The 24,486-nt window shown below is 40.6% G+C and overlaps 2 protein-coding genes across 2 annotated transcripts; one reads left to right on the forward strand and one right to left on the reverse strand.

Moving 5' to 3' along the window:
- Nucleotides 1–465: 465 nt before the first annotated feature.
- PSMA2 (proteasome 20S subunit alpha 2) lies at nt 466–6,956 on the reverse strand. The gene is made up of 8 exons (XM_075083713.1): nt 6,812–6,956; nt 4,460–4,536; nt 3,705–3,837; nt 3,171–3,293; nt 2,689–2,770; nt 1,512–1,585; nt 960–1,017; nt 466–877 (listed from the first exon to the last, which is right to left on the reverse strand). Exons 1-8 carry the CDS (start codon nt 6,850–6,852, stop codon nt 761–763), a joined length of 705 nt encoding a protein of 234 aa, XP_074939814.1. The 5' UTR covers nt 6,853–6,956; the 3' UTR covers nt 466–760.
- Nucleotides 6,957–7,143: 187 nt separating this feature from the next.
- Nucleotides 7,144–8,992, forward strand: MRPL32 (mitochondrial ribosomal protein L32). The gene is made up of 3 exons (XM_075083714.1): nt 7,144–7,324; nt 7,561–7,742; nt 8,353–8,992. The coding sequence occupies exons 1-3, from the start codon at nt 7,201–7,203 to the stop codon at nt 8,605–8,607; spliced, it is 561 nt and encodes a 186-aa protein (XP_074939815.1). The 5' UTR covers nt 7,144–7,200; the 3' UTR covers nt 8,608–8,992.
- The last annotated feature ends 15,494 nt before the right edge of the window (nt 8,993–24,486 follow it).

Consider the following 24,486-nt stretch of genomic DNA (forward strand, 5'->3'; position numbering starts at 1 on the left):
ATGGAGATAAAGGCATTTAGTTTTCGGTAAGTTATTACTTCCATTATTTTTAACAATATTTTAAGGTTGAAAAAGTGCAATTTCTAGGGCCAAGAAAATAACCTAAGTAACAGAAAACAAATTCTTGAGACACAAAAACCGAGAGGGTCAAGAACCAAGATGCTCAAGTCAAGTATATCACCGTTCGCACCTGAAATGGAAGACACTGCCTCTTTGTGAAAATACATTATTTTTTTATACCAGATAAAACCATTTTTGGAAGTAACTTAATATTTAAACAACATTCAAAAGTGAAAAAAATTATCCAGCCCACTCAAAATTTAATTTCTTTAAAAGAAGGCCTAACATGAGCTCATCATGGCTGATACATATGTGGAAGATTGTTTCCTCAACAATAAAGATACTGAAATCTCAGCCTTATGCAGATAAATAAGCTATGATTAAAAAGACACACAGACACCTTCCCCCGAAACAGTGTCCTTCAGAGTTTATTCTTTAGCCTTTTTCAAGCTGTCATTGTAACTTTACATTTTGTACAGTATTTTGTGTACAAAGATTCCATGTATCAAGGGAAAGGATTACTTGTAATAAGATTCCATGTATTACAATATTAGGACTGTTGCACTTGCACCATGATATTTAAAAAATCTCTCTGACAAACCACGTAGAAATAAGTATGCAAAAACTGCAAACAAAAACATTTAAGTAGCCAAAATTAAAAATACTTTTGTGTGAATCACACAGTCTTGCTCGGTTTCTACTAGGCTATTGCAGCCAAGTAGTCCTTAACCTCAGTTGGAGTGAGCCTCCTAAAACCAGCTTCATTACAGATGCCAACTTCAATGTTGTCTTCTGTCATTTGCCCTTCAAAGCTCTCCTATTAAAGAAAATACAGTTCAGTGAATCCTATCAATGATACCATAACAGTAAGAAACTCGTGTCTTAAATATTTTGCTAACCTTTAGTGTTAAGATAGCTGTATGAATGGCATCTTCGAGCTCCAAATCTTCATTGTATCTGTAAGCAGAATTTAATGTATTTCAGCATGGGACAAAGATCCTTCCAAATCCTAACAATTCTGGAGTCTCTAAAAACCCAAACACTACTAAAATCTTCCTATTTCTCATACAGATATAATTTGTAAGCACTGTGATATTAACAAAGTTATTCTTTGTGAAAAAAAACCCAGACAAAAACAAACCCAAAAACAAACCCAAACCAAAACATTCCACTACTTTTCCTACTGACACTGTATAGAACAATATTTCTGTAAATATGTTGAATATTATGTTTATTGCACTGAAATAATTTGCCATAAACACAGAAGTTGGGGTTCAAATAAAGCAAATTTCCTGTGCATGTGTAAATAAGTAAACTGAAAGCATCCAATCTTAAGTATTTTAAAATTTTGTTCTGATAATCTAGAAGCGTGCATTTTTTTATCTGGCTGTTTTACATGGAACCTGAACAAGACAGACAGTATCCTTTCAGACCAGTATCAAATACATTACCTTTTCTCAAGGAATGTTTTCCCATTGACATAATTTTTTCCCATTGCTGTTGCTTTCCACGCAAAGTAAGCTCCCTGTAGAAGCAACAGTCTATTTAACTGGTTTGTATAACTTAGTCAACCACTCCGTATTCAATTACTTGGTAAAAAGCACAGAAGCAATTATGAAAATACTGTATGTTCTGAGAATATAGGAGACTATTTTGGATCACATGCAGACTAATTTGATATGGAAACATATGCTGTGAAAACGTACAAAACATTTGTATAGGGCCCCACCTATCTTCATCCTCCCGCTACTTTGAAAGATAAATTTAGTAAGTCATTAGCATAGTTTTGATTTGGGATTCCTTGAACAGAAATAGTGTTTTGCCCTTGAGAGTGAACACAGTCAGATCTTTCCTGAGGTTCACGCCATATGCTCTTCTTTTTTAAGATTAAGTAATGTAAACAACTTGTTGCAAATCAGCCATCTGATTTATCTTAGCTACTAACGGGATATTGAGCCATCACTTCTGTTCTCTCCTTTGGCACGAAGGCCACCAGCAGTTCTATGCCTCAGTCAAGTTGCCTTGCACAAGGCATCTGCATTTTGCTTTTTACATCTGAGCATCAGGTAGTAATTAAAATTTCTGAAGGTTATCAATGATCACTACAGTGACCATGTTTTTTGTTTCATGTAAGGTGTTACAACTCACATATGCATCAAAGGGTAGTTCTTCAGAAGTGCAGTGCAAACACAGCAAATACACTCAGATTAACCACTGTCATTAAACACTAAAGCATATGCATTACATTTCACAATAGAAGAGATTCTGGCCTAACTTCCATCCAGTTTAGAGAACAACTATTTGAGTTGTTCATAAGCAGTCAATTTTTTTTTTCCTGGTACCTGCTGCAAAATGCCACTCTCGCTGACACTATCAACTTGGTGGGAGGGCATGAAAAGGGATGATGATCTCCCTTCAAAAACAGCTGCCATCCCTCAAGCAGTACAGGAACAAGCAGGCACAGAATGATCCAGGCTTGCTCCAGGCACCTACTGAAATGGCTCATTCTGACGTCTAAAGTCATGTTAAGGGATCTTTTGTTCTAGCTCTGCACTCTTTTTCACGAGCACATATAAAGCTTCAGATGTTTTATCAAAGCAGTAGAATTTACAAACCCAAGATACTTACAGATGGATCTGACTGAAATAAATAGGGCCGCCCTTCATTCCAGCCACATATTAGCAGTGATACACCAAATGGACGAACACCACTACAGGCAAAAAAATGACCAAACTAAAAAATCACAGTTGATATGTGAAATTTATTCAGTGAAATCCAAAGGTGACTAAATCATTTTGGATGTGTTAACCTTCCCCCAAACGCCTCCCACCAGCCCAGAGCTGTGATCAGGACCGATTAGTCAACCAAGAGTACAAAAACAAAAGCATGCTGCCTTGTCTGACATGCTCGTTTGCAAGGTACGCAGACCCTATCTCTCCTGCTGCCCATTAGCACTCCTCCCGTTGGCCACTTCTCCATGGTGGGCATTCTCCATCGAAAAACTAACTGCCTTTTTGACAGAAAAAATGGAATCACCAGGTAGCTGTTATTCCTTACGTTTAAAAAACATGATCTTTCTAAGCAGCCTCAGAATTCAGAAAACCACATACCCAGACTGCGTGTACTCCTGCATCACAGAGGCAATTCTCTGTACTAGCTGAGCTGTTGGAATGGGCTCATGATAAACCAAGTAATATTGCTGGGCCAGCTTCCGAGCTCTGTGCACAAGTACTCTAAAAACAAAGACAAAATTGGTATGTCAAAGAAATTCCAACTAGTTTTCACAACTAGAATGAAAAACTCATAATAAACACGATGCTAAGGAGTTATACATCTGGCATAACACCAACGTAAGAAAACATAGACTGTGCTGGGTTATCTTTATCAGCTGACTAGTCTGTGAAATACTTAAGCTGAAATTAAGGTTGAATTACACTGCTCTTCATTCCCTACTCATTCTTTAGATAGAAGGTTATTTGCCAAGGTATTGAATATAGTAAGAAAATCTTGATGTGAATTTCCTGTACAGTGAAATACAATATAATATTATGCCACACACTTAGAAAGAGCTAATTGCTATCTGTTTCTTACAATTCTTGCATGCAAATGCATCTAAATGGCGACCAAAGAAAATTTTTTAATACCTGTAATCTGGACCCATACCGCTGTATACTAAACCTATATGTTTGGTAATTGGTTCTACTTTGTGGACGCTCCTTTCATCATAAAGAATGGATTTCTGCTTCTTCTCAGTTGCCAACACCACTCCATTTGCCGCTGGAAAGGAACAAGATTTTTTTTCCCCCATATTCAACTAAAATTATGGAAAGCAGTCAAAACACAGAACCAGTTTATCAGACTGTAAAGAATTTTGCTTCTCCCTTTCTAAGAAACCCTTCAAGTTTACAATCACATTAAACAGAGAAACTCTGATGAACCCACCCAAGACATTGTTTCTCATTGTAAATAATCATACATCTCCCATAATCCCATTATGAAGATTTTGAAGCACATAATAATTGAGCAGTTGAAGTAACTTTTGGTGTAGTTTCAATATATATGGACACACAGCTGGAGTTATTTACTTAAGAGACGGGAACACTCAAAAAAAGATGTCTACTCCTACCAGCTAAGCGTCTCCAAAATCAACTCAGCAATTTTCTTCTCCTACCACGGAGCTTCCTTCTTTATAAAAAAAAATAATCACTGAGTTGCAGAAAAAAGCCCAGGAAATATTAAACCCACTAAAACATGTGAAAAGCCACTGAAAGAAAAACAAAATATTTAATACATGCCAAGAAGAAGAAAAACCCAATACAGAGTCCAAACTATTTTAGTTCTCCCAAATGATACTCAGAATCCCGTATCCTTCACTAAAGTAGTTATTTTCTGAACATACCTTTAATCCCAACTGATGGAGCTCCTGCAGCCACTGCAGCCAAAGCATATTCAATCTGAACAAGCTTTCCAGAAGGACTAAAAAGGAAAATGCAAAAGTAAGCCTAACATAGTTCTGATATGCTCAAATCTTTCCTAAAACAATCTGATGCTAACTTGCTTTTTAAATCCTCTTTGTGCCTAGCATCAGCATATTCTAATCAGAATTAAAAAAACAAACCCAAAGCCCACCGTTCTGAAGATTCATAACACCTTCTAAAAGAACTGGACTGGTTCAGCACAGAAAACACTGCTGCACAGTGCTACTGGGATACTCACACAGAACCTGCCTACAACCCTGATGAAGGCTAGTGTGTGTCTCAGATAGGGAGCAGCAACTGGGATGCAGGTTGAAGGAGGGCAAGTCCGTTCTCCAACTTTATACCATTTTAAATGAGTTTCCCACTCAGTGGGAAAAATCTTCAGAGCACATCATGACTTTCTACTGAAATAGCATTACATGTGTGGTTTGCAAAAGTCTTCAAGACACTGATGTTCACTGCGGAAAGGTACAAGCAAAACACAGGTACTCTTTTCTTGACTGGTAAGCACACATCAGGTCAATGGCACAAGATATAAAGAGCTCCCATTCCATCCCCAGGTATTCCTGCATTTTGTTTTAATGATCATTCTGGTAATGGATACAGAACCATAAGAACAGAGCAGCAGGTGTCAAGCCAACAAAGTAACTCATCCAGCATGAGGGCATCAAGAATGGATCCCTCAATCCCCAGGGAAAAGGACAGCACAGAACCGGTCACACACTGGACAAGTGACTTTGCAAGTGGCATCTATTCTCTGGGCTGTATTTCAGACACTGCTGTTTTAACAGACACAGAAGTAAAATAGTAAGTTATGTAACTCAGTGTGTAGAGGAGTTAGAAAAAAACCTAAGTTAGCAATAATCAATTAATACAGTTATTTATACACTGGGTAAACAGCATACAAAGGTGACATGGTAATAATTCTAGCTTCTCCCCTACAAAATACTAGCAAACCAGAATAGTTTCCTTGCCAGCAATTAAAATATACAGAACATTAGCAAAACATTTTAAAACTAAGCACAAACTAAAATAACCAATTCTCAGTACAAGAAACAGATGAGTGAGGGAAAGTGTAAGCAGGTGTATTCTCTTCTGTGTGAGAATGCTGTGCTTCTGTACAGTATAAGAAGTTTCTAACTCCCTTAGGAAACCATTTCCAAGAGCTAATAAAAAATTCAACCTGCTTGAGTAAAGCAGGCATGCTTGGCTGTATTCATCTATTAAGATTCTTTTCCTAGTCTTAGATTGTGAACTGCTTCATTTGCTTAACTGCAACAAGCCTTTAGTAACCCACTTTGCAATTACACAACATTACTCTCCTCTGAGATTAAGCAGGTACTTCAGCAAAAGCAGCACAAAGATCCTTACATTCAGCTTCTCTTTTCCTATGTATAATTCCGGATAGCTCAATATTTTCAACAAAAAAAAAAAAAGAATGGGATGTAATTTCCTTTTCTCGGAATTAGTCTTAAGTGTACATATTAGAGCAACACTTTTACAGATACCACCCCAATAGCATATTTATTCTGTGCATGCAATCATCCCACATCTAGGCAGTGCACAACACAAAGTGCAAGGAGAGCATTGGCTGCAAAGTGCAGCAGGAAAGGAAATAAACTACTTAAAGCTCATCTGAAGGCTTCTTTCATTCCAATATCTGCAAAACTCATTCTGAGGCAAGCTCTCAAAATACCATAGCTCAGGTATCATCGTGCATTTCCAATTACCTCAGATTTACAGAATTACTACCCAGCCTGAAGCGTGTGCATGGGGACCCCAGGTTTGCTAAACCGTTCCACCAACCACGCGCTACAGGGCACTACCAGGACGTGACAGACTTCAGGCTGGCCCCACAGTGACTCCTGACTTACAGCAACGAGAGGAGAGACAAACAGGGACCACATCCGGGCCCGAGGTCAGGGATCAGGCGCGACTCGGGGCTCTTCTCTCAGCCCCCACCTCCGTCCCCACCAGCGGCCGTTCGGCTCACGAAGGCTCCCGGCAACAGTGTGCCCCACCCAGGCGAAGGCGAAGCCGCCCGATTCCCGGAGTTCTGCCCACGCCCCTCTCGTCTGCCCGGGTCCAGCCGCTGCCGCCCCCCGGCCCTCACAGGCCCGGCTCCGCGAACCCGCCGAGGGCGCAATGACTCTGCAAAGTCCCCGCTCCGCCCTGCCCCGCCGCCCGAACACCGGTCCGCGCAGGATGCACACCCTCCTCCCCCTCGCCCGCGGGCCAGGCACCTAGGCCCGCAGCCCTCTGCCTCCGAGTACCTGAACGTCGTGAGGGAGAAGCTGTAGCCGCGCTCCGCCATTTTGGAACAAAGCCCTCCACTCCGCTTACCACCTCCCCCTGCGCAGGCGCAACCGCTCCACCCACTTCCTGCACGAGGAGACAATTAGCACGCTGACTGGCCAGGAGGCGGCTTACGCTGGAGCATGCCGGGAAGCGGCGCCGGGCCCGCGAAGGACATGATTGGCGAGGAGGCGGCGGTGAGGCATGCTGGGACTTGAAGTCCTACTCTCTGTCCCCGTTAGGCCGTGACGTGCTCAGGAAACTCGCTTTCCCAGAAGGCTCAGAGGTAGGCGCGCATGCCCAATGCGCTCCCGGGCGAGCGACCGCCTCCTGTTCCTCCGGGGCCTCGGTGGGACTGCGAGCGGATATGGCGGCTCTGGTCCTGGTGTTTTCTCCGCTGCCGCGCCTTCGCGGTCTCCTTCAACGCTGCTGGGGGCGGCTAGAGCGTGGCCTCCTGCCGTTTTTTTCCGGGGGGCAGAGCCCGCCCTGGGGTGGGTACCAGCCTGTTCTCTCGGCTGATGGAGAGGGCGGCATCGGGATAACCGTTGAACGGCTGAGGGAGGCGGGTGGAGCAGGAGACAGTGCAGCCCCCTGGAACAGTGAGGCGCCGCTGGCCCCTCTTACCTCTTCGCTTTGGGGGGTGTCAGTAGCATCCGTATCCTGTCTCCTCGACTGCACGCGAAAACGGGGCTCGGGTGTAATGAATTAGCTTTTCTTTTCACTGCAGGACCAGCCCTGGCTGTCCAGGGTCCAGCTGTTCTTCCACAGTCGGTAAACGACACTATCGAAAGTAACGAGGCGCCACACCTTTTGGATAGCATCTTGTGGATGGCGGCGCCAAAGAAAAGGCGCACCATTGAAGTGAACCGCTGCCGGCGAAGAAATCCAAATAAGCTTATAAAAGTAAAGGTAATCACCAAATTTCTGCGGGCTTGCCGCCTTATTTGCTGCAATCAATTTTGTTAGTGGCAAACAAGCATGCTGGAGTAAGATTTACACCAGTCGTTTTTCATCTCACTTATTTTAGGGAATCGCTGTAGTGGTCAATAGTGAATGAAAAAGTTTTCTGGAATTTGTTTATAAATAAGCTTAAAAGACATTGTAATCTTCAAAATATTTTGTGACAGGTATGTTCATCATATGTGACAGTAGTCAGTGGTTAAATAAACATTGGCCATTTAGGTGCAAGCCAACAAAATACGAATTTTAGCTAAACAGCTAGTATAAATGGAAAAGGTCTATTCTTTCAGTGTATCTAATTGAGTTGGCAGGTCTTTAGTCTTCCAAACATCAATAGGCATAATGATGTAGGTATTGACTTCATAGGTTATTTTCAGTAAGTAAGCATTTGAGATCGCAAGATGTTACAGAAAAATTACAGAGAAGAATAAATTTTGAAAAGTCAAATGAATTTCTCTGGTATTTCATTTAATATTTTTAGTAGTTTTTGCCTGATCCCTGTTTCTTTTGTTGGTGCTGTTCAAATTACAAAATTTCCTTTTTCCACTGTCTTTTTCAGAGGAACATAGATGTTTGTCCTGAGTGTGGAAACTTGAAACAGAAACATGTCCTTTGTGGCTATTGTTATGCAAAGGTCAAAGCAGAAACTCGACTGATACGGTTGGAAATAGGTAAAAAGGAAGGAGGACCATTTAATGCTCCAACAGTAGAGACTGTTGTCCTTTATGATGGAGAAAAGCCCACAGAAAAAGATGCAGGCAAGCGGATCATTGAAAGAGCCAGGAAGCGCCCATCTTGGTTTGTTCAAAACTGATGCTGTAGAACTAATGATCACAAAAACAGTTCCTACAGCAAGAAGGATCGTGATTTTCAAGAATGTTTTCCTCATTTTGTTCACTCAGTGTTGACACAGAAAACCTATGAACTTTTGGGAAGCCTGCTTGACTTGCGTGTCATGCCATATGATTTTGCAGTCAGGTGTTGTTTCTGTAGCATGCAGTGGGAAGTGCTTCTCAGTGATGCATCGCAGCAGTCAACAGTTAAAGAGAAGTCAGGATCTACCTTGGGTTTGGACATCTGCGTACAACACACTGAATAATTTATATGCTAATGTTCTCTGCTGGTTTTGTTAATAACTTTTTAACAAAGGGAAAACATTCACAGATGTAAAATAAAGTACGTTAAGTTTCCCGGGGAAATCTGCTTTCTGGTTTTGGCTGCACCTCTTTTGGAGGGGAAGAAAGGGCGGGGGAGAGGGGAAGTTTGAAACCAATGTTGATTAGGTACAAAGGATATTTACAAGGAAAGATACAGTCATCTGGTTATTTCCATGGCTCTTAACAGAATCTGCCTGGATCTCTCCACAATGCTGCTCTTTGAAATACTTGGTGATATTCCTGATTTTGACTGAAATAGTGGTTGCCATGTAGTATTTGCACTTTTTCTGTACTGGACTGAAAAATAAGTGTTTCTTGCTGTTGTCAGTATACAAAATAATTTTCTGTCTTAAAGGGATATGGAAAGCCTTTTTTTTCCTCCCTGCAAAGTGCACTTGATTTCTTGAGTGAATTACCGAATTGAAATGCAATGACTGGAAATCTGTAAATTTGACAAGGGTCAAAGCTGACTCTTTGCAGCCATTGCTGTTAGGTAATCTGGGTGGTCAGTGTGTGCTTGGAAAACTGCCAAGGCCAGTGGTACCTTCCTGTCTTGAGTCTTCTGCAGATGGGGGCAGCTCTGCCCTCTGCTGTCCATTGGTGCCCTTCAGCAGTGCAGTTACAGCACCCAGCTGTGGATTCACTTCGGTTTTGGCCACACAGTTGCATTTAAGATAAAGACCGCTTTCAGTTTTAGGTTGGGATTTCAATATACAAACGGTAGCGTTTGAGATTATGGCTCAGCCAGTCTAATGGCTATTTGCTGCAAAAACTTGCAAGCCTGCCCCTAACCCTGGCTAGGTTGTCTGTGTGTCTTTGGCACTTAAGTGTATCTGCTCCTGAGCTGTCCTAGTTCAGGGAGCTAGGCTGACAGTGAACTGTTCCCTGGACTTCTACAGGTTTTTTGGTTTTTAGTGGGTACCTCCCTGTGGCTTGGCCTATGTCAGGGTCAGAAAAGTGGCAATATGGACAGTAGGAATATGGAAGTGGAGGACACAGGACCATGCTTTCCAGAATAGCCTGTGTTTGTATGTGGCTGAGCCATTTCTGCCTGCTTAAGCAGTGGGTTTGTGTGTGCTGTAACGCTTCACTTCTGCTTTCCTCACTCTGGTTTCCACGTTCTGAAACATAACTCGTAGGAACAAGTTGGCGGAGATGTTACATTCCCTCCATAGTCTAGAGGAATAATGAAAGCTGGTAAGTGTAAATTGATGCTATTTAGTTGACAGTATCCAAGCAAACAACGTAAGTTCTTTTTGGTTTGTCTAAACAGGATTTATTCCAGTCGTCTCTGTTTTTCACTTATTCAGAACTGAAGCCCATAAGAGGTGGCAAACAGGAAGCAGAGTGGAAGGCTTAATTTTGACAGCTACATGGGATGAGACTGACATATTGGAGGTGAGATTAGCCAGGCAATAAGACAGATACTATCCCGAGGGCTGTGTATGTATTTTAGGGAAAGGTGAGGGGTTTTTTGTTTCTTTGTCCACATATAGGACCCATTACACCTTACTGTCTTCATTGCTTTTTATACATTTATATTTTTGACAAAAGTTCTGTAGAGAAATAAGCTAAATTAGCCTGGGATGTTGAGAGTCATGGGTTAATTTATCAGAAACACAGAAGTATTATTTGAAAAAAAAAGACTATTTTTCTTTAAACATGAGAGAGGACATGTGGTTTCTGCTAATGGAGTAATAATTATAATTGGCAGTATATTGCATTGGATTATTAAATTCTAGTGTCAGTGAAGCAATGAAGATTTCTTATGAAACATGAGTGAAGTTAGGCTGTGTCAACACTAGACATTGTAAGACACTTGCCAGGTCACGGTTAGGTAATGATTCATTTCACAGCCATTCTGCTTATGTTAATGCTGTGTTTGTGCAATCCAGACAAGAGGAGATGCTTGATAATGTTTCATAGTGGTTTTTGAATAATGTGGGAGGGAAAAAGTAATTAAAACATCTGGTATTCGTGGTCTCTAAAAGAAAAATTAGAAACAACTGATAAATATTGAAGATTTGTATATGCAACCGACATAGTACCAGTTAATCTTCTGAAAAAGGAATTATCTTCACTCAGAGTCAGAACAGTTTAGTTTGAATGACTTTTCCTTCAAAAGAAGAACAAAGGAAGTCTCACTTTCATAGCTATGTTTTATTAACACTGACAATACGAAGCTCCATTACTTTTTAAAGAAATAAAAATTAAAGAAAAATAACTGAATTCCTCTAAAACGTGACATAGTCTTACTTGAAATAAACCCTGGGTTTATATGTAATTTTGAATGAAATATAAATTGCAGTAGCCCTAATATATAAACATACACTTTTCAAAACAATGTAAATTAAAACTAACAAAAAGCAAGCTGGTTGTTACAAATGCTGTACTCCAGAATCCATTTAAAACCAAAAATTAAATGCCTCAGGGAAATTTCACTTTGATACATTGGGAACCTGCTAGTAGTTGAAAAGACAATCTTTTTTGTCTGAAAATTTCATATGATTAGATACATGTTATATTTTATTTTGTTTTTCTTCTAGAAGGATTTTATGTAAAAATTCTTTTATTTTACATTTTAGAAAGAACCAGGAAGATGGTGTAATGTCCTAAAATACAAGGGTGCAAGTTGCTAAACAATTCTCTATCATACCAAGATCTGCAGAGATAGAGGTGGTCTCTGGCAGTGGTGAGTTACAATATCCATAGAGGTTGATAAACCAAATTTCAATCTCCCATTTAGCAAGGAAATTTTAATAAAAGGTTTCTGCACAGTCCTCATCTATTCTGTTCAACACACCATGCCAGCAAGAGCTGGCAGTGGATATAAAATACACTTCTTTAAGGCACTAGGTGGCAGAGGAGCGTAGCTTTCTGGTAGGTGCAAAACAAAAGCCAAAGATGACTAGTGAGATAGGGAACAGTCGGTGTCGGTTTCAATAAATTTGCACCTGTGTAAGCAAAAGATCTGCAAAAAGACTAAATTTGCTAAGTACGAAGAAATATAGAATATCTGTTACAAGACATAAACTAATCTACTGTAATTCATTGTTCCGCCTAAATTTAATTAGATCTCTACTGGGAGCTATCGTACTGGCTTTTTTGTGTATTTATATACTTCTGCTCTTTGCTGGGTGATTTAGTTGAAATTGCAGTTGTGCCTATCATTTTTCCCTAACAAGATAGTGGAGCTCTTTTTACACCTCTTAATTACAGATGGCTTTCTGTGTTGCTTTGCATGCCTAGTATATTCAATTAGTTGACATTTTATTTATGCAGCTAGAAAGTCCTGCAAATAGTAGGTCTGGCCGCATTCCAATGAATTTTAAGGTATAACTGCCTTGATTTTGTAGAGTCGTAAGGATCAATTTGCAAACAGCAGACACAAAGTGGAAAGAAAAGAAAACCAATGTGGTGTTTAAATGAATATTAGTTGCTCAGAAGGGAATAGAAGATCGTGTGCTCCATCAAATTTTTAAAATGTTTTGCACGCACATGAATGATAAAGGCGCCTGTATCTTTAGAACTTACTTGTTAATTAGTATTTAAATAAGATATTAGCAAAAATCCTTCTTTTACCTTACATGACTATATTGCATAATTTATCAAGTGAATGAGGGTCAGTAAATACAAGTTGTTTCCAAATAATGTGTTCAACTCTTAACATGCCAAAGACTTTAAGAATGGGGCCAAATGGAGAAAAATCAATGAAAGGCATGAGAAAGAAGTAGGCTATGCAGTAGTGATGGATCTGGTTTTGCCTACTCCATGTATATTCCTAGGAAATTCTGTTGAAGTCAGTGGAGTATAATTCAAGGCAGATTTGGTCCAATGTACAGAAACCCTGGACATATGGATGTATGCAAGTCTACATATTTCTAATGCAGAGCATATACATGTGAAACTATTGCTGGATACCAGCAGGACTGGGTTTACAGCTGAAAACTAAAATTGCGTTTGATGAATGCAGTAAATTGAGTCTAATCGGTTGATACTTGAATTTCTTTCAAACGTCCTATATTTTAGTTTCTTCTGGTTGAGGACAATATACCTATTTAGAAGAAAGGGTATAGGATTCACTTCATATTGAATGTGCTGGATAAATGTATGAAAAGCAAAAATGAAGCTGCTCTGGAGCAGAAGACACAAAACAAAAGCTTTTGTGGAGTTGTCAACATATGATATTTGGCAGGGATTTCTCTACAGCCTCACTGCTGAGTCGTGTGATTTTTTTTCTTTTTTAATAGAACAAATTTCCTGGTTTTGAGATGGTGGGTCAAAGATGAAGAAGCAAAGATTTGGAAAATCACTAGGCAGAAATCCAATCCTATATTATTATTTTCTTAAGTGTCATACCTTCTAAACCAATTCTATGATTTTGAAAATTAGGGATATACTTAGTGTGTTCTGATCATCCAAAGATGTTTCCCTTGGTTTCTTGGAAGGGAGCAGACTCTTCTCTATACAAGGTGGTTCTGATGAAGTTGTCACTATGTAAGCATATAGAAATGTTCTGTCTGATATGTCCTGGGTATAAGCTTGATTAATCCTTTATGTGTCCTAAATTTGGGAGCAGCTCAAGAGGAATAGGCACGTTATATGCAGTGTGTCTCATGGTGTAGGTCCCTATTTATACAGCTGACACAGCTTTTACATCCATTCCGAAGGTATCCTAACGCTGTTTCTATTCCCAGCCCCATCCCACAGGCTCATCGGCTTGTCTAGCACTATGGCTATAGCTCCGTTTTCCATTGTGGTGTAGCTCTAGAGCACATTATGTGAAATACTTCCAAGGGAACTAAGGATTTCGAACAGGCTATTGGAAAGATGTATGCTTAATTTTATAATCTGGGGTTAATATTAAGTACAAAGAACAGTGGTTTTAAAGGGGCTATACTGAATAGTTTAAGGCTCAAAATTGACAGACCAGTCCAGTAGTTCCAAATTAAATTGAGTTCAGATGTTCCTACTCAGTTGTAATCAGATCAAGCAAAGCATCTAGGGTGTTTGAAGAATAGCATCAGGATTTGGTCCAATTAAAGATATCTTATATAATTCTGTCGCTCTTAAACAGGATAAATGATACCTTGATCTTCAAGAAGCCATTGATTTTAGTAGGATTTCTTTTAAAGGAAATTGTAGTTCCAAGTGACTGAGAGGCAGGCTGTAAAGCATCAAGCTGTTGTGTTACAAAGTCAAGTAATGAGGTCATGAAAGCAGTTTTTTTTTTTTAAATTGAAATCAAGGAAACAAAAATTAAGCCTGTCGGTTGCCAACATCCATTGTGATACATCACTTGATCCCATGAGTCCAGTTCTGCTGTAGTCCTTTGGATAAGGTCATTTATGAACAAGGAATGCAATCTTTTAGTTCAGGAGAGCACCAAGACATTTGAATTACTCTTACCCAAAATGAATTCTTCTTAGATAGTTTTGTCCAGCACAGAGTAGATTACCACAAAGTTACTATGAAAAAAAAAAGGAGGAAGGGTTGAAGACCAAGGAGGTACACTCACTGGCAAGTATGTGGAAGTAAGAGGTATCCTGTTGCTGTGTATGTAATATGAGAAGTACAATAGGAGTTTCTGCAAGAAGCATACCTACTTTGTGCAATTGAGTCAATAACTGCAAAGTACTCATGTGTGAGGCACTGCAGAAATGGATGGCATAGCAAATACCACTCCATCATGCATCGCTTTTATGTTAGCAATTTATATTGGAAGCTAAATGGCACGATTCCTACTTGACAAGTGGCAAACTGAAGTGCAGAAAGAGCAACTGAATTCCTCAAAATTGCTCCCTCAGTCAGTGGCAGAGGAAGGAACTGACGCTATTTGCAGATTATCAGCCTATTGTATTCTCTAGTGTGTCTCAGGTTAGGGAATAATAACAATTATCACTTGTGGTGACCATTGATCTAGCTAGGTTTGTGTTTTGATCAAGTCAATGGCTGCAAAGATACTATATATCTAAATATTTGTTAGGACATAAGCCCATGAGGGTCTTTATCCAGAGCTCTTCAGATAAGTCGGAAATCTGTTTTATTACTAAATGATGCCTTCTTTTTTTCTCCTTTCACTTGCAGAATTGTTTCTTACCATAAAAGAAAAGGCATTCTGTGCAGTGGGCTTATTTAGAAGAGTATGATTCAGCTGGACAACAATGGCAGAATCTATCTGCAGGAATTTTTTAATGTAAGAATCTAAAAATAAGTGTAGTCCTCGAAGTAAAAGATTTCACCTCCACAGATTAGACTCCTTTGGTCCAGGAATAAAGTGCCTTCTTTATCTGCTGTACATGAGACATTCTGTCTAATAGGAAAACTACCCAACCCAAACGATACAAGCAATTAAAAAACAAAACAAAACAAAAGTAAACAAGAACATGAGATCCAGAGATAGTTCACCAGCAAAACCAGCAGTACCAATGTGCAAAGAATTGGTTTAGATCATTTCTCAAAAAATATATTTTTCCTCTGAGACATTTCATGCTGAAAAATACAAAGGAAGAGAATTTGTGATTGTTTTTCCACTTTTCTTTCTGATCAAAGAGATGTACTTCGCTTTCAAGCCACCAGAGTGTATCTTCCTCATCCTGCTGACATGGCAGATGCTGGGCTCTCTCCTGCTTAGGTTATATGACTATCAGATTCAACAGGCAACCGATTGAGAATAGGTAGTCTTGATCAAAAGTAATTTAATTATTTTGAGTTTATTGATGTTATAATGACCCTGATTGCAATGACTGTATCTTCCCAAGAACATACACATTGGCTTTGCTGATATGATTTTCAAGAATGCTGTTTGTATCAGGAACATAGCACTTGGAGGAGCAAAAAGAAAAAGGACTCCATATCCTTCTTTGACAGGTCTTATAGCCACATTTGGGTCTGAGAAATATGAAGGAGAATCTGAGACTTTAAGCAAGATTCCTTTCTTTCAAAAGATAAAGCTGAAATGAAAAAATGATGACCAGTGACAAATATGTTTCACGGAGTTTTGCCAGCCTGTGGAGGTAAAAAATAAAAAGGTGACGGTTCCTTGCTGAATTCAAAGCTGTAGGGAGCATTGTCATACAGGCTACTTTTTGTGCATACTATATCCGTGTCCCAGCAGAACTCCTCTTACATGTCTGCGGTCCATGTTAATCAGGACCACAAATAGATCTCATTGGTAGAGCAAGCAGCAGAAAAAAGCAGAAAAAGAAAAGTTATAAATCCCCTACTTCAACAGTAAAATCCATAGTTACTTTGGTCACGTAATAAGGGAAGATGCTCAGTGGTGAAATGTTAATGTTTAAGTGGTCACCATAAGCCATGGTCCTAGTGGGTATGTTGCCAATAATTGGAGAAGATTGTCCCCATCTCTCTATGCCTCTCTTTTCTGTCTACAAAATGGGGATAATACCAATTTCATGGCACTCCCATGGAACTCTGTCAGGAATCTTTTCTCCTAGGCCATCTACGTCTTGAAGGTCGCCAGAATGCAGACACAGGTGTATTTAACAGAAAAGCCAGGGACGTGCAGAAGTCTACCTGACTGGTGCACTGGGATTCCTTGCAAAGCCTGTCTTCAAAATGTTTGCTACTGGGCACTGGTGCCCACTTCAGCTTCTGAGAAAGGCTGGAGGACTCCCTTGTGTAGAAATAACCATGCTTACAGCCCATTTCTCAGGCTCTTCACACTCATGTCACTAGATGCGGTGTGCCCATTACAGAAACACATCTCTTCCCACTCGCTAGGCTATACAATGCAGCATCACTGGCCTGCGCAGAAGCACTAACAGCAGCTCTGCACTGACAGTCTCAGAGGACTAGTTGTGGAAAATAATCATTCCCACCGATTGCTGGGGAACAATAAACAAGTACAAAGCCTCATGGAGACAGCACAAACTGTATCTTGGTTTGGTTGTATGCAGCCAGCAGCAGCAGGCTTGTGCCTGCGTGTGGTCTGTGTGTTTTCCTGACTGTGCCACACACTGTGGCCCCTAAATGGTAAGGGACGGATTCTGCCATACCTGGTGGTTAAAGGAAGTATGGACTATCTGACTTTTTCAGGTCCTGACGGGGCAGGAGGGAGCAGAGGCAGTCCCTAGCCGAGGGCAGTTGAAATGTGCGGCACCTCTTTTCCACCCATCAACCACCATCTTCAACAGTGGGCTTGGATTACACGTGGCATAAAGATTCTTGGATCCGTGCCAAGATCAGGACAGAGTGCAGCAGGAAGCAATTCCCCCTTACCCACTCCTTCTGCCTTTACTGGAAAGAATATGGAGCTGAGCTTTTTAAATTTAAGCTGTTTGAAGTGTACCATACTTCTTCCGTCAGTGAAACAGACAGAAGTATGGGGAATGTTTGACAGGCCAGGCACCAACTTCTAGTCTTGTTCCTGCTGGAGGAACTGCCAGCTCTCATTTTCCATGGACTACTTGGTGCTCTGCTATCCTGGACTCCATCCATAAGGCAATTCTTGCTGCAGTGCCTGAATATTTAGACATTTGCATTATAAGTTGGCCACAGTGGACTTCCATGTGCTGCTTACCCCACCGCCAAAATATGCATAGCTTTGGCATGTCTTGCGATTTCCCAACCTAATCACTTATTTTCCACATTTGAAATTTTAAGACAACACTAACTATTGGACACCTTTCTTAATAGAAGATCTTACCTTTTATACAGCCTAATTTTCTTAATATCCTCCTCCTATTTTCTGCATAGGGCCTTGGGGATAATTTCACCTTTGGTAAACTATTGATCTGAGCATGGTTCTGTATTTCCAGACAGCCTACTGCTGGGTTCTGCATTAGTCCAGATTTTGCAATAAGTGAATTAATGCAGGGCAGAAGTTAAGCAGTATTCTCAGACTTCCTCCATTTTAAGTTTGAAATCCTGGACTGGCACAGTTCTTGCTCTCTTCCTCAGTCATTTTCCAGTAAAGCAAAATACTGAGCCAAAGCTCAAGAACTGGTGAACAACTTGGTGCAAATTACTTTCAGCATTCAGTCCCCAAGTTAGTCAATAAACATGGAGGACTCTCTGTACCGTGTTGACTTCTTTCCAGTTTGTATTTTCCTTTAAAGAAAAGAACATTGTGCTGTTCTGAAATTCAGCTCCTACAAAAGAATGCTTTGTGTCTGCACAGCTCCAGCAGCAGCAATACGTAACACTAGTAACAATGAAGAGCTCGTGCTGAGGAGGATCCTCCATTTGCTCACCCAGAGATATCTGTATCCAATTTTTTCTATTTCTGATCAGCTGGAAAGACAGTGGCAGCATATAGAAGTAGAGGTCTGATGCATCACTCATTATGCTGAGACTAATATGGCCTTATATCTTATTTTAGCTACAGAGGAAGTGCTGAGGCCGTGGGGGATTATCAGAAAAGCAGCAGTATGGAAATGTGTATGGGGGGGGAAGGGGAATGAACAGCCAGAGAGTACTCAGTGCTGCTACTCTATAGGGATAGCAGAGATCTCATCGTAAGCGTGTTCATCTCATAGGGTCGTGCAAAGAGAACAGGAATTGCAAGTTGTGGACCACCACCAGTTGTGGGGGTTTTATCCCATAATATGCAGCATGGTTTTGATTTGCTTGCCATGTAGTGTGCCTGGCTGCAATACCTTTCAATTAATTTATGCACTGGTTTTCTCAAAGCCAGCAGAAAGCCACATTTTGTAATTAATTAGTTTTTTAATATTGTATCAGTGTATGAGAAGTGCTTTAATTAGCCCACCACTTTCCTTGAGGGGTAAGGTATTTTCTACTATTTATTCACACATATTGCATATATTCTTCTAAGCAGGGGAAAATTGTCTTAAAATATTAAGAACTGTTATTGGCTAAACAAGTTCTCTAACAGAGAAATTAATTACTTCATTGCCTTGTTCAGAAATTCTTTTCAAGTGGATGACCTTGTCCAAGTTAATAACCAGAAATGTGGATCAATATGGGAAGCATATATGCAAATCTAGCAGCTGAAAGAAAGCTTCAATAAAGATAATTATATTGTTAAAAAGTGCTATTTTACTTTCTGCCATTTCATGTATAATCCCAAATCTGTTCTCCCTCTTGCTTTCTATGTTCCTTTGTCTCAGTGAAGCTATCAGCTTTGTTTCACTTTTCCCACATCTCTGACCCATCTGTTAGATGTTCTTTCTTCCCATATTTTCTTGTAAGGATTTCCTCTTTTTCATCTTCAGCTATTGTATGAAACCCTTACCCTTACCCCCACTGAAGTTCGAGATACCTTATGCTCTTCTCTAGCTCCTGAAAACAAACCTTTCCTTGTTCTTCTGAGGTCTCGCCTTGAAGTGTGTTTGGGACCTGACATTTCTATTTGGCATTTAAAAAGACTGTCAGTTTACTGGGGAAGCCACAAGGACACCCGAAAGTTTTGTTCAGGAAAGGTGATGGTAAGTGTTAATAAGAAGGGAAAACACAAAGGCAGAGAGGGAGGGTGGCAGGGAGGGAAGAAGGGAAATCCTGTGTGTTTGGAGTTGTGAGATTAGGCTCAGATGGAGAATTGCTCGAGGACTTGCTGTCCCAGATGTTGCGCGTGCCCAACCCTAGCTGCATTCCTAGAGTGCTCTGTCTCACATGCTCAGTTGCAGGTTTTTCCACTCTTCTACTTAATAATTTAACTAGGAAGATTGAGGAACTACTGACTGAATTACTGAAGGTGTAATTAAACTGGCAAGAGTTGAGGGAAGCATGTGAGCATTTTCTTAGCAAAAAAAAATCTGTTTCACTATGAAATGAAATGTTGCAGATAAATTCAGTTACTACCTAGAACCTGCTCCCACTCAGTCTGTTAAATAGCTGATGCACCAGTGCAGTAATTGTGAATATGGGTAGCAACTCTTCAGCAACTCAGCTGTTTAGAAGGTGACCAATTTCTGACATTGTGACATGACAGGGAAAAAAAAGCTGTCATCTTCCACTTCTTTATCTTCTGCAGTAGCAGTGGTTAGCTCCTGTTTAAAGGCAAGGTCATGCCCCTACATACAGCTCTGGGTAAATATTGAGCTATTGTATGCAAAAATTTAGCAGCATCTGTACTGCAAAGATTAGTATAGACAGAAAAACTGCTTCCTGGTTGCCTGGAGTTCCTCAAAGGTAGAGGTAAGGAGCTCACAATTTTGTCCCATGTGTAGCAGAGTTCTTCAGGGTTGTGACTTTAGTTGTGGCAAAGATATAATTCGTCTTGGTACGATTAGGCCTGGTAATGAAGCAAAGGTTATTTTAGATAGGCTTCCTTTTTGAAAGACTTTGGCTAATCTTGGCTGTCTTCCTGTAGCCTAAGAAGGCATAATCCAGCTATGGAAATCAGGTTTGACAGGATTTTATTTAGTCTAGTAAAGGCTTGCTTTAATTCTGGGATTTAATCATTCCACAGCTGAGAGCTATGTTGTGATGAAGTTGTGATGGGTGTCTCTCATTCAAGTTATTCCAGCTCCTATGGCACAAAACGTTAAACTAAAAAATGCATCTTTTCCTGCTTTGCCTCCTTAAATTTATGACTATATTTAACAGATGGCATTTCCCAGAGAATTACTTTTTTTTTTCCCCTATATCATATTTTGCTGTTTATCTAGTTTTGGTTGGATCTTTTTGGTTTTGCCATCTTTTTTCCTCTGGAGAGGAAGGAAGATTGTATTAATAAGGTGCTGTTGATGTGACCTTCCCTTCACAAAACATTGGGTCAGAGAAGCAGAACGAGGACCATCCCTTCTTCCACTTGCTCCAGTACAGAACTAGTGTTCTCTCTGCCAGTGTGACTGAAGCAGAGTCCAAGTAGCATTTGATATGGTGTCATAGTGTGGCTGGTCCAAGTCACAGTCCAGCTCCTAGTTTTATTTAATAGCCAAAGAAACCCCTATATTGGGCAGAACCCATGGGGAAACCTGTAGGGAGGAATGCAGAAGTCAAAAGGTGTGGAGAAGTTGAGAGAACTTAATGAAACAAAATTCTTTTGGAATTTAAAAAAATATGTCTAAGCACATTAAAATAAACAGGAACGTATCTTCATAGGCTGCTTTGAAAGTTTCACTTATATTTTCCAGTTGCCTATTTTTTTTGTTTGTTCTGACTTTTTTGAACAGTTTACGACAACTGAGTATCCAACAGATTGTTTCTGTCTAGTCCAGATCCTTTTGGGAAAGTGGTGAAGTTAATTTATTGAGCAATTATCCTATGGCCTGAGGTGTGCCAGTAATACAGTTTGATAACGAAAAACCAAGTGTCCCCAGGGACAGTTAACAGGCAGATGAAATATGGTTTATTTTGTGATTGTGTGAGTCGATAAGGAATGGGACAGGTGACATAAGGAGAAGCTAAGCTTCCCCCTCCACCCACCCAAGGTATACAAAGACAAACATCATATTGTCTGTGCTAGCAAGGGTTCGGGGAACTTCTTTAAACAGACGATAAAGTGGAAAAGTTAAACTCACGTGAGATTCCTTAGGTCATTTCTGACCAATTGGCAGAGGCAATCTGACCCACAAAAGTCTTGAAAGCAAATACTTCCAGTGCTTCAGGCAATTGTACAGGTTTCCCAAATAAACTATATGATTTCCTCAACTCTCTTCCAAAAGTCTCCTTCCCTGCTTCTTTTGTGATGAGTTTATGGTCTTTACCTCTCCAGCTTGAGCTAAAACAGAGGCAAGCTGCATTTACACAGGGTCCTGTACTTTGTTATATTTCAGCTAGCTATTGTACTACTGACCTTCCCCTCAAAACTAGACTAGACTAAACTTCTTCAGTAAAATCGTGTATGAGTCTTTACTGAGCCAGCTGCCAAATACATTGCAGGTCACAAAGGCTGCCAGACATGTGAGGAAAGCAAGCACTGGGAATAAGAACACTTGTGTTAAATCATGAAGAAAGGGTAAGCCAAAAAAGGATGCTGAATGAAATGCAGAGAATGAACACAGAGGAGCTGAAGGCAGATACCGACAGAGACCCAAGTCACTTCCCACTGAGCCAAACTCGCACCCAGCAGCCTTACTGGTGTGTGATGGTGAAAGCTGGGAAGGTTGCCTTCTACTGCCATCGAGGCTGGGATGCCAAACTGCATGCTGGCAGATTTTGCAGGAGACCTGCAGCATTTTGAGGGTGACATTTACAAGAAGCAGCAGCTCCCACTGAGAGACAAACTCGCAGAAGGGAGAGGTGTTGTTCTCCACAGAGGCACATCACACCAGCAGCACGTCTCCCACTGAGCTTTTGTCACCATGCTAATTTGAGAAAGAAAGGTGTGGTCTGTCACACCAGCCTTGCAAGTTGCTGAGCCCTTGATGAAACTGTTGCCAGCTGTAATGAGGAAAGCTTCAGAACTTTTTCCTTTTATCCAGGTTGCAACAATCCCACAGTCACAGCTCCAGATCACATTGTGTCTCTTCTGATCTCTTGTGCTTGTCTCTAAGATGGAGAATGCTGTCTATCACAAAGTCTGTCAGCAGGCCTCCACCTGCTTCCTTTTCTTGCAGATGCTTATGCTAGGTTTTCAGCTTTGGTTGTCATTAGTCTCTTAGCCCAATTGTCCTTTGGGTAGAAAAAGCTAATAATAAATGTATGTGATTTTGCAAGTTATACTGCTTGATGCCAGCTTTTGTCTCCATCTCTCGCAGTATCTCCTCAGTGCTGCTTTTGCATTCTGCAGACCATGGAGTAAGATGTGGTGTGGATGAGTACCTCAGATACAAGAGAAGTCCCTTAACTAGCCCCTACAGGCTTCTAGTGGTTCTAGTGACCTGTTAGAAATCAAACAGGAAAGCATGTTTAGATCAGCGGGTACTTTTAACCTGAAGCTACAAACTAAGAGTTTGGGGATACTGTCTCCTTCCCCCAGGGTAAAAAAGAAACAGAAACAGATCCCACAGCCCATGTGACTTTCACATTTACTAGAAACCAGTTGCTGAGGATGAAGATAATAACATCCACTTTAAAATTATTCTCTCCTTGAATGGGGAGGGAAAGCAGACTCTTTTAATTTGATTTCAAATATCCAGGGTGGACTTTCTGCTGTGTCCGTTTTGTGGGTGCTTCAAAAATGTGCATTTAAACACAAACTTTATTTTCCTAGCAGGAATAATACAAAAGAAAACATATGCCTCTTCTCCCTCTCCCTCTCCTCTTACCCTGCTCAATGGAGATGTATGATGAGTGAGAATACAGAACATATCCCTTCATCTCTGCTGCCCCCATTCTTGCAGTAATATTTTTAAGTCTTAGGTCTCCACTGAGGTTTCATTCTATTTTTAAAAAATGGAGAAAAGGAAAAACAAAATGTAGCTTCCAGCCAGGCCTCTTTCAATACACCAAGGTAGATCTCTTATCTCTTATCCAGATTCAGTGAACTTTTCCCACAGGTGCCAGCATCAGGAAAACTCAGAAATACAAAATCAAAACAACTGAGCCAGTTACTTGTACAGCTTGCATGAAAAATTGACCTTCTTGGGAAAAGGGATGAAGGGGTTGGCAGGGAAAAGCTGGAGACAAAAAAGGAAAAAGACATCCTTGCTCTTAGAAAATTTTGTTGTCAGATTTTCAGATGTGCAAAGACATAGAAATAATGTGGTCATCTGAATCTCTGGTTTAATAATTTATTGTGCTGTGTTTTGCATTGGGAAAGCAAAAATTTTTCTAGGAGGAAAAATGGAATAATGTGTGTATCTGCTAATTATGGGATTTAGACAAGGTCTTCTGTACTGCCGTTTCCCAGGGAAGTATACAGTGGTAGCGCAGGCTTATCCCTCAGTCTTGGTAACAGTCCTCAACTTGGGTTTGAGGCAGTGCCTCGAGGGGTGAGAAGCAAGTTCATCTTCAAGGCCATGCAGGCAGTAGCCTCTGCACTGAGGCAGCCAACAGAAGCACTAGTTAGCATAATTTGGGTTATAACAGCCGACCTGCTTGGAAATAAACAGAGACCATTGCTGCTTTGCAGCTTACCCCCTTCAAGTGATTGACTTGTTGCTGAAGTGGCTGGATGCATTCGTGGTAACTTCCAAGGGAGGCAAACAGATCCATGGCATCGTGTGTGCTACCACAATGGAGGGAAATCCCATTCTGAACTTGGGAAGCTCTGGGTGTCCATCAAGAGGACTGTCTTGTGTTTGCTTATAGAACTGCCAAAGCATTAAGATTTATCCAAGAAGTGACCTGCTTATCAAGAATGCTGCACAGGAAGGGGCCAGGTTAAGCCAAAATGGTGAAATACCAGATTTGAATTCCTACAGAATTTCTACAACTGCTCAAAAATTGTGTGGGGCAGTCTAGATGGGAAATCCACAGGTCTTAGCTTTTTTCAAAGGGATTTTTGTAGTGAAACTTCAAACTCAAACCACCCCAAATTAATTAACTATAGGTATATATTAAAGTTTTGAAGATGATGCATTTACTTGTATTGAGGCTAAACAGAGTGGCTTCCCCGGACATCTATAATTTCAGATTCCTATAACAGCATTATTTGAAATAAAAGCCCAGATGATTCGTGAGACTCAGAAGCATTCACTGTTGCCTGAAGACAGTGTTGTAAA

This window comes from Phalacrocorax aristotelis, chromosome 2 (assembly GCF_949628215.1).
Source record: "Phalacrocorax aristotelis chromosome 2, bGulAri2.1, whole genome shotgun sequence".
Taxonomy (NCBI): domain Eukaryota; kingdom Metazoa; phylum Chordata; class Aves; order Suliformes; family Phalacrocoracidae; genus Phalacrocorax; species Phalacrocorax aristotelis.